At 49.1% G+C, this 10,132-nt stretch overlaps 1 protein-coding gene across 1 annotated transcript; it reads left to right on the forward strand.

Moving 5' to 3' along the window:
• Positions 1 to 2,836: 2,836 nt before the first annotated feature.
• On the forward strand, positions 2,837 to 8,249 carry S100A11 (S100 calcium binding protein A11). Its single transcript, XM_008147256.3, has 3 exons — positions 2,837 to 2,920; positions 6,800 to 6,952; positions 7,938 to 8,249. The coding sequence occupies exons 1-3, from the start codon at positions 2,918 to 2,920 to the stop codon at positions 8,088 to 8,090; spliced, it is 309 nt and encodes a 102-aa protein (XP_008145478.3). The 5' UTR covers positions 2,837 to 2,917; the 3' UTR covers positions 8,091 to 8,249.
• Positions 8,250 to 10,132: the final 1,883 nt, after the last annotated feature.

Below are 10,132 nucleotides of genomic sequence, written 5' to 3' on the forward strand. Positions count from 1 at the left end.
TGAAACAAATGTGACTTCCCCACTCATTAAAAACAAATCTAACTAGCTCTTTCTCACATGCAAAACTGTAATGACTCCCTGGCTCTGAGGGCCTGGTGTGGTAGAGTTATACCATGGAACACTATGCAGCTGTAAAAAAGAACAATCTCTTACTCTTTGAGGACAGCGTGGAGCGACAGAGTATTATGCTAAGCAAAATAAGCCCGTCGAAGGAAGACAAGTATCACGTGATCTCACTCATATGTAGGATCTAATGAACAAAATAACTGATGAACAAAATAGATCCAGAGACACAGAAGCAGGGGGAACAGACTGCGGAATCTTAGAGGGAAGGCGGGGGAGGGTGGGTAGGTAGGGAGTGAGCAACCAAATAATTTGTATGCATATATGCATAACCCATAGACACAGACAATAGGGTGGTGAAGGTCTGGCAGGCAGGGGGAGGCAGGAGCGGAGCTAGAAGGGGGTCAATGGGGGGAAGAGGGACATATGTAATACATATGTAATACTTGCAACAACAAAGATTTAGTTTTAAAAAAACATATCCTCGGGTGAGGATTACTAAAAAAAAAAACAGGTGGGAAATTGTGGGGCTCTTAAAGGCTGGAAGATATTCAAAACATGACCTAGCACTGACCAATCAGAATAGTGGCCTGGCTGCATGGCTGCAGCAAGTCCAAGAGGCCCTCACCACACCATGCATTAACCCTCGTTACTTGGCTTTGGGGATTCGTTGCTCAGGAGAGGGACAGGGCTGGCTGGAGCTTCACATGGATGGCACTCGGGATTTAGGCAAGAAAGAGGCCACTCAGCAACTGGCAGAGAAGAATTTCAATATTTTCACAACTACTGTGGCCTTTCCATTGAGAACTGGCTAAAGGGTCAACCCTGCTGACAGGCAACAGTGACAAGTTCCACTTAACCCGAGTTCACGGCGAATGGAGATAATGAAAAAAACAGCTGGGATTACACCACAAGGGACCTTGAATTCCAAGATGGAGAATTTAGACGAAGAGTAAGCAATACAGAGCCACCCAGAATATTTTGTCGACACATTCGGATCACAACAGATTGGACATGGATCTGATAGTGTGTGGCCTTTTGGGAGTAGAAATGTAACGTGCATGTGATAATTTCCTGTGGCTCATTAGGAAAGAGAACATTTCTCAACTTTGAAACAACAGTTGAGGACCGAAAAACAACTCTGAGGGAGGACTATGACTGGTTCCCAACCATCGGCATGAAAGATATCTGGAAGAACATAAAGAAAACTAAATGTGGCCCTGGCTGGGTGGATCCGTGGTTAGAGCATCGTCCAGATACACGTAGGTTGTGGGTTTGGTCCCCCGTCAGGACACACACAAGAAGCAACCAATGAATGCATAAGTAAGTGGAGCCACAAGTCGATGTGTCTCTCTCTACCCCCACTTCCTTTCTCTCTTTCAAATCAATTAAATACACATTTCAAAAATAAATAAATAAATTGGGCAGACAGTGGAGGAAAGCCAACAGTTAAAACAGTTAGCCCCCACCTGCTTGCCCAGGGACGCTGGCTGCTCTGAAGATGCCATCTCAAAGGTGAGGGAATGAATGAGGGCGGCTCCGAGGACGGAGGCAACGGGAAGTGAGAGGAGGGAAGGGCTTGCAGTGGTTCTCAACCTTCCTAAGGCCTCGACCCTTTAATACAGTTCCTCATGTTGTGGTGACCCCCAACCATAAAATTATTTTCGTTGCTACTTCATAACTGCAATTTTGCTACTGTTCATGAATCGTCATGTAAATACCTGTGTTTTCCGATGGTCTTAGGCTCTACAGCAGTCGTGACCCACAGGTTGAGAACTGCACAACCCACAGGTTGAGAACCGCTGCTGTAGAGCCTAAGACCATCAGAAAACACAGATATTTACATTACGATTCATGCGCAACCCACAGGTTGAGAACCGCTGCTGTAGAGCCTAAGACCATCGGAAAACACAGGTATTTACATGACGATTCATGAACAGTAGCAAAATTGCAGTTATGAAGTAGCAACGAAAATGATTTTATGGTTGGGGGTCACCACAACGTGAGGAGCTGTATTAAAGGGCCGCGGCCTTAGGAAGATTGAGAACCACTGGTTAGAGGGATCATGACTCCCAACATCAGCAGAGCACAGTTTACAAAGCACATTTCATGGAACCCACAGCAATACCACAAGCAGTCATTCGCGTTCTATAACACTCACCATTAAAAGGGCCCTTTTGTATTTATTATCTCCTTAATTATTATCCCCAATTTACCCTCGAGAAAACTACAGCTCAGAATTAGGAAACAGTTCCTCCAATAAGAGAGGGAGGGCTGGAACTCAACCCCAGGCCTTGAGGCTGGGTCCGTTTGTAACTGCAGTTAGTGTGGGGTCTGGAGTTTTGTGGTTGTTGAACGGTTACCGGTTTAGGGAGAAGTGGAAGAGCGAGGTGCTCCCCTGGGCACACATCCCCGCTCTGTTAACTGTCCTCGGCGCCCCGCTTCCAGGGAGCTTCTGCTCTGCAAAGTGGGCCACACCCCATTTCAAACGGGATCTTTCCGGGTATCAGGAGCAGAAGGAGCTCCTCCAAGGAAAAGACCCGCCCACAGATGTGGCCGGTACAACTTCTAATTCAAAAAAGTAAAAAAAAAAAAAAAAAAAAAGCTCCAAGGGTCACAGGGCAAGGAGAGAGAGAGAGAGATTGCTGAAGGCTCCGATGGGTTTCCTGTGAGCTGGGCGGACAAGTCCAGATCCGCTCGGCGGGGGCGCGGGGAGGGGGCGGGCGGAGTGAGTCAGGCCGCGCTGCGGGGCGGGGACAGGCGGGGGACGGGGCAGGGACCCGGCGGGCGCCCCAGCCCAGACCTCGCCGCGCCGCGCCCCGCTCACAGCCTCTGCGCCTCGCTCCGCTCCGACATGGTAAGCCCGACGTCTTATTTGCCTTCCTCTGAAATCAAAAGAAAAAAAAGCCACCGCATCCTTCCCACCAGGCTTTTGATCGGTGGTTTCCGTGTGGACGTGGCAGGAAAACGCCATCCGTGGGAGGGAGCCGAGAAGAGAGGACGGAAGGGGGAAAGCCCTAAGGTTCCACCTGGAGTCACAGCCCAGGGGCGGCCCCCGGAGACGCTTTGTTTTCCGGGGGGAAGAGAGGGCTCGGGCTGAGGGGTGGGGATCGCCTGGCCAGCCGGGCGGCGGCCGCTCCGGGTCCCTCGGGCGGGGAGGGGCGGGGGTCCTGCTGGTGCTGCGGCCCGCGCCCCCGGGGGGTCCCGGAGCCGGGAGACACCTCGCAGACTGGGGTGGAGCTCTGTGCGCGGCTGTTCCTGTGGACCAGGAAGGGCCCATTTCAGAACAGTCGTCGGAGCCCTGGGAAAATCTAAGTTTCAGTAACTGCAGGCAAAGGGCCAGGACAGAGACGGAAGCCAGCCCGTCCCCGGAGCAGAACCTCAGCCAAGAATGTGGAAGGAGCCCTGCCCAGCTAAGCCCCTCCCTTCCTTTTCCTCCCTCGCCTGCCCCCCCACCACACACACACACACACACTTTCTTTTAGGCACTCCCTGCGCCACCTGTGTGCCCCCTTAGCTCCTGCCATCCCCACCTTGAATCCTTGACTTCTCTACCTTTGCCATGAAGCCACCTCCAAAACCTGCCTCCTCTTTGGTGCAGGGAGGCAGCAAACTTCCACCCGGGGACCAGATGGGGTTTCTGTTCCCGCCACAAGCTACCAGTAGACTTTGCATTTTTAACCGGTTGAAAGAAAAATCAAAGGAAGAATAATAGTACTTTGTGACACGTGAAAAGTGTATGAAAACCAAACTTCAGCATCCACAAGTCAAGCTTTATTGGCGCGTGGCCGCACCCATTCATTACGAGGTGTCCCTGTGGTTGCTGGTCCGTTACAAAAGCAGAGTGAGGAGCCACGACGGACCACACTGGCCTGAAATACTTACCATCCGGCCGTTTACAGAGCACATGGGCCAACCCCTGCTCCGGTGTGTCAATCTGTGTCCCCACCTACTCTTTTCCTCTTCTCCTTTCCATGCAACAACCGACAAAGTCACAGGGGAACTTGGAGAGGCAGAGGCGGCGCCAGCAGGTGGTGAAACCTGGCAATGAATGCCCTGGAGGAGGAAGGGGGGTGCCACCGGGGGGTCCTTGGGAGGAACAGGGGGGGTGTTGGTTAAGAATGAGAACTTCAGTCCTTGAGTCTTCTTTCAAGTGTTACTTCTTCTTCACGTTCCTTTTTATTTTATTCTTTTTTCCCCTCAAATGTTGAGTGTTTGGTTTGCCTTGTTAAAATTCTGCCACTACCATAGTTCCCACCAAATACGACTCTGAGGATGCAATGAGCTGTGTGGAGTGTTGGCCTCGGGGCAGGAGACCTGCTGCTCTCCTCCCTTTCAGCAACCGCCCCGCCCTGAGCACTGTCTCCCCACACCCCTCCAGCTCTACAAATTTCACAGCTCCATGTCAGTCATGGGATCTCATGGGATCGTGGCGTTGCTTGCCGTTTGCTCTGGAAAATTACCCCTGAGGAGAAACAAGGTTTCTCCCTGTGGCTGATAGCAAGTTTTCAAGAGGACAAAAATAGTCTAAATTCCTGCAGGCAAGAACAGTGTTAAGCGGAAAAAAGTAAAGCAGAAGCCACTTTAAAAACTGGAAAAGCAAAGCAATCGGAATTCCACAAGGAAACGGGGCAGAGGAGGCCTCTGTGGGCCTATAAAAAGGTCACCAGTCCCTTGCCCCTTGGTCTAGAACCTTCTACCCCATCTGGCACACCCTCCTAGCCGATCTTGTTCCGAGCCGATCTTGTTCTGGTCATCTGACACATTAGTAAGACGGTGCGTTTTACTAGGAGTCCTGATGAGAAAAGCTGTTGTGCAAACACATGTTTCTAGACTATGCTATTCTGTTTCTCCCCCAAACCCTGAACCTTCCAACACTTTTCTCTCCTTAAGAAAAAGTTCCAACAATGTGACTGTTGGGAAAGAGTCCGCCTCCGGAAGGGCTTCAGAACTCTCCTCTGGAAGGGCTTCATAGATTCTCCCAGACGAAGTGGGCAGCAGGCACCTGGCTGGGCTGGTAAAGCACCTACTAGTAGAGAGACTGGGAAGGGAAAAGCCTACAGGAAGGAGGGAGGGAGACCCTCAGCCACCACAGCCTCGGGGCTCTGATCAATCTTTAGCTCATTATGGGGCCTGAAAGCCTCCACCTCTGGGCTCCAGGAAGTACAACTCAAGAAAAGTCACCATCCACACATAGACAGACCATTGTTAATGCCCCAGATAAAGCCTCAGAGGAAGGGTGTGGCCCCGTGAGTGTTCCAGGAAGTCTGCAGTTGCTGCTCTTATCCACTAGGGGGAGCCCAGCAGTCCCTCACTTCTGGGGCCCCCAGGTGCCCACTAGAATGATGGGCACACTCAGCAGGACAGAACTTACTTGAAGATTTCTCTTCAAGGGAAAGCAGAGCCCAGCACAGGCTTTGAATCTGCTCCTGGTGTAACCTCAGCCCGTGGTTCAGCTCTGTAGAAAGCCTGGGAACTGTGTGAGCAGCCATCTGAGAGCCCCCATGTCAACCTTCCTGGTTTGAAGTAACCAGAGAAGTTCTACCAGTCATTCCTGTGGGAATTCATGACATCTGGAAGGAGAAGGAGCAAAGGCTGAGGGCTGCAGAAAGGGATCTGGAGGGCAAGATTCCATGGATGACTCTGCTATGCCCTTCTCATGCCTCCATTTCCTCACATGTAAAATACACGGTTGCTGCCCAGCCGGAGTGGCTCGTTGGTTGAGCATCATCTGTGCACCAAAAGGATGCCAGTTGGATTCCCAGTCAGGGCACATGTCTGGGTTGCGGTTCAGTCCCCAGTCGGGGCACATATAGAAGGCAACCAATCGATGTTTCTTCTTCTCTCTCTCTCCCCCGCCCCCCCTCACCAACCTTCCTCTCTCTAAGCATGTCCTCAGGTAAGGATTAAAAATAATAATAAATAAATAAAATATGAAAGATGCTTTTGAACATCCAAAAAATTCTCAGATCTCTCACCCCACACACAATAATAGCTTTTAGTTTTCAACTAGAAATGCATGAGTCCCAGGAATTCAGTATTGCTTTACAAAGAACTGCCATTTCGTTCATCCCAGTAGACTCTCTATACGCTGGAAAACAGGACATGTTTAAATCTGTACACAATACTTGAGATGCACATGAATTTGTGGATGTATACATATATTTATGCACGTGTTCCAAAAATACCAGTAGAGCCGAAACCGGTTTGGCTCAGTGGATAGAGCGTCGGCCTGCGGACTGAAAGGTCCCAGGTTTGATTCCGGTCAAGGGCAATGTACCTTGGTTGCGGGCACATCCCCAGTAGGGAGTGTGCAGGAGGCAGCTGATCGATGTTTCTCTCTCATTGATGTTTCTAACTCTCCCTCTCTCTCCCTCTCTGTAAAAAATTAATAAAAAAATACAACAACAAAAAAATACCAATAGACCCTGTCACCCTTCCTCTCATCTTGGCAGCCTACTGCTTTCAAACTTACCCACATGCTCCATACTTCCACTCACTGTATTTCACCTGGAATAACCATGACGTGATGGGGGTGGGGGGAGGGGAACTCACAGGATGTGACTTTCTGTGCTTGTCTTAGGCCCCTCAGCCCCCTAAAAAACAACCCAGTCCTTTAGGAACTGCTTTGACCCAAACTGAAGAGATGAGATTCTCTGGAGTGTTCTCCAGCTTCCGGTCCTTGATGCGTTGCCCTCGTCTAAGCCCTGAATTTTTTTTTTTTTCTTCTCCCAAGGCAAAAATGTCCAGCCCTACAGAGACCGAGCGGTGCATCGAGTCTCTGATTGCTGTTTTCCAGAGGTACGCTGGAAAGGACAGCAACAGCTTCACCCTCTCCAAGACGGAGTTCCTCACCTTCATGAACACGGAACTGGCTGCCTTCACAAAGGTACAGGTCCCAGCCCTCACCCCCCACGCTACCCAGAGCAGGAAACAAGACTGCAGACTGGCCAGGAAGGAAGGGCCAGCAGCTAACCCCCACCCCACACTCCTGCCTCCTTTTCATTCACTCCAAGCTGGGGGTCCACAGAGCAGCCTGGGCTGAGCTCCCAGGCCTCAGAGTGAGCTCTGAAGGACTAGTAAAGGACCTCCTCTCTCTTTTCATTTGAATAAGATGTGTTTTCAAGATCAAAGTCATCAAATTACCTGACATAGGGAGAACTTCCCCACCATTTAGGGAAAAGAGCTTACAAAATGGTAAATGGCCTAATAGAAAAGATTTCTAATTTTGTCCCTCTACCCCAAAGCCTCTAGAGCAGTCCTGTCCAATGGTCCCTTCTCCAATGATAAAAAAAAAAAAAAAAGTTATATATCTGCACTATCTGATATGGTAGCCACTGGCCACATGTGCCTGTTGACTTTCTAATGTAGTGCATTTAAGTAGCCATGTAGAACCAGTGGCTGTAATTGTGTGCGTGTGTTGTGGGTTTGGATGAGTGGGAGATAAGGCTGATAAACAGGGCATCCCATTTTCACTTCAAATCACTCTACTTTTTATAGAGTTTGTATGTTGGAGTTGCATGGAACACTTGGGGGGGGGGGGGGGAAGTGTTCCACTGTTTTTATAAAATTGAATAACCCCTAACTGTCACATAAAGTACCCTGGACTAGGAGCCAGAAAACCTGGGTTCAAGCCTCAGGTCTTCCCCTTAGCCAGGTCACATTACCTCTGATTCTGTGTCTGGGTAGTGGGAATACTAGAGCCCCTACTCTTGCAAGAACAAAATGTTGGCAGCACATTTGAAAGCATTTTAGACACTTAGGGGACCCCCGTATATACGTACATAATAAATGTAAAGCAGTTAAGGCTTATATGCTATCCTGAGCTATTCATAAAGATACTATGAATATTATTGTTATTATTGCCTCTGCAGAACCAGAAGGACCCCGGTGTCCTTGACCGCATGATGAAGAAACTGGACCTCAACTCTGATGGGCAGCTAGATTTCCAAGAATTTCTTAATCTTGTCGGCGGCTTGGCGGTAGCTTGCCATGATACCTTTAAGCGTTCCCAGAAGTTTGTCTGAAGAACCCTTGGAGCTGGCCTCCAGCCCCAGCCCCTTTCCTTCAAGCTTCCCAGTCATCATCATTTTCTCACAGACCACACACACCCTGAGCCCAGCGTACCTGCCACCCCATGCAGGCCGCTTCTGCTGGTAGTAATAAAACATATTTTTTAAAACACACACTGGAGAGTAAGTTTGTGTAAGGGAGGGAGAACGGTGGGAGGGAGGTAAATTGAATTGATTAAAGCAGTTACTGGAAACAGCACAGTAAACAGTAAAAATGCATCTTGGGTATATTCATAATATGACTAATGATACCAACCGGAACCATCTCTAAATTGCTCAGACTGATGGAGAGGTGTCACTTGTCATCACTCACTCATTAAATATCTATCCCTACTACAGGCATTGGCATAGGCTCTGGGGATACAGTCAGCGAGACAGACAAGGTCCCACCTTCACTGAGCTTACTTTCTCAGTGCGGGGAAGGAGGACTGAATGGACACAGACAATAGTGTGGCAAAGGCTTAGGAGGGATGAGGGCGGGGAGGAGGCGGTCAATGCGGGAGAAAAAAACAAAGTGGACATCTGTAATACTTTCAACAACAAACATGAATTTTAAAATAAAATGGGCTCACAGACAAACATTACACTGCACATGAGGGGCCATCAGTATATGCAACAGATGAGAGACTTCGCACCCAGGTAACAAGAGAGAGCAATCTGCAATGGACTTGAATGTATCTTTAAAATGTTCAGGTAAATAAAACAAGAAATAGGATACATAAAACAAGAACAGGAGTAGATGAAGAGAGAAAAAGAATCAAATAGAGAACTTATAAATAAAATATATAGTCATGCAAATATATAAAGGATCATGAAGCTGGGCATTGCACCAACAGTTCTCGGCCCAGCTCCGGTGATGGCTGGGAGGATCTCCCGCCCACCTCACCTCGGGAAGACCTGGTGACTCACCTCACCCGCCCACCTCACAATGACCCTATTGTACCGGCCGTGAACCTGGTGAGAGGTGTGTTGGGAATTGGAACAGGGAGATGGAGGGGACCACACCCGCGCAGCTGCTGCGATAAATCATGCTTTGTTTCTCTGCTCTCCCTAATCTCCTAAATCTCCCCAGTCATCACCGAGTGCATTCTTGGATGACCACAGTCAAGAAAGAAAACTCTGGGAGGGAAAAGCAAGTCTGCACTGGCTGGGAACTGGGTTCCGATGAATTCGAGCACCTGTATGAACAGGTAATCCCAGCCCTCGCCCCACTTCTCTCTACTGAGACCGCAACCGAAGCAGAGAGAAGTGTTGCTGTCACCAGATTCATATTTTATCCACACAGCGACTTAGTTGTAACATTATCATTAAACATGACCTGTGGCTCAGTGGTTGAGTGTGGACCTGTGAATCAGGAGGTCATGGTTCTATTCCCAGTCAGGGTACATGCCCGGGTTGCATCTCATTCCCCAGTAGGGGGCGTGCAGGAGGCAGCCGATTAATGTTTCACTCTTACATCGATGTTTCTTTCTCTCCCTCTCCCTTCTTCTCGCTCTCTACAAATCAATAAAAATATTCTTTTAAACATAAAATAAGCCCTAGCTGGTTTGGCTCAATGGATAGAGCGCCAGCCTACAGACTGAAGGGTCCCAGGTTCGATTCTGGCCAAGGGCTTGATCCCCAGGAGGGGGCGTGCAGGAGGCAGCCAATCAATGATTCTCATCATTGTTTCTCTCTCTCCTCCCTTCCTCTCTAAAATAAATGAATTATATTTTGAAAAATAAAATAAGAAACATGACCTGTGGAGTCACTGGTAAGAATGCAAAACAGCCCTGGCCGGTTTGGCTCAGTGGATAGAGCGTCGGCCTGTAGACTGAAGGGTCCCGGGTTCAGTTCCGGCCAGGGGCATATGCCTGGGTTGCGGGCACGGTCCCCAGTGGGGGGGCATGCAGGAGGCAGCTGATCAATGATTCTCTCTCATTGATGTTTCTATCTCCCTCTCCCTTCCTCTCTAAAATCAATAAATATATATATATATTTAAAAATGCAAAGCAAAG

This window comes from Eptesicus fuscus, chromosome 22 (assembly GCF_027574615.1).
Source record: "Eptesicus fuscus isolate TK198812 chromosome 22, DD_ASM_mEF_20220401, whole genome shotgun sequence".
NCBI classification, from domain to species: Eukaryota; Metazoa; Chordata; class Mammalia; order Chiroptera; family Vespertilionidae; genus Eptesicus; species Eptesicus fuscus.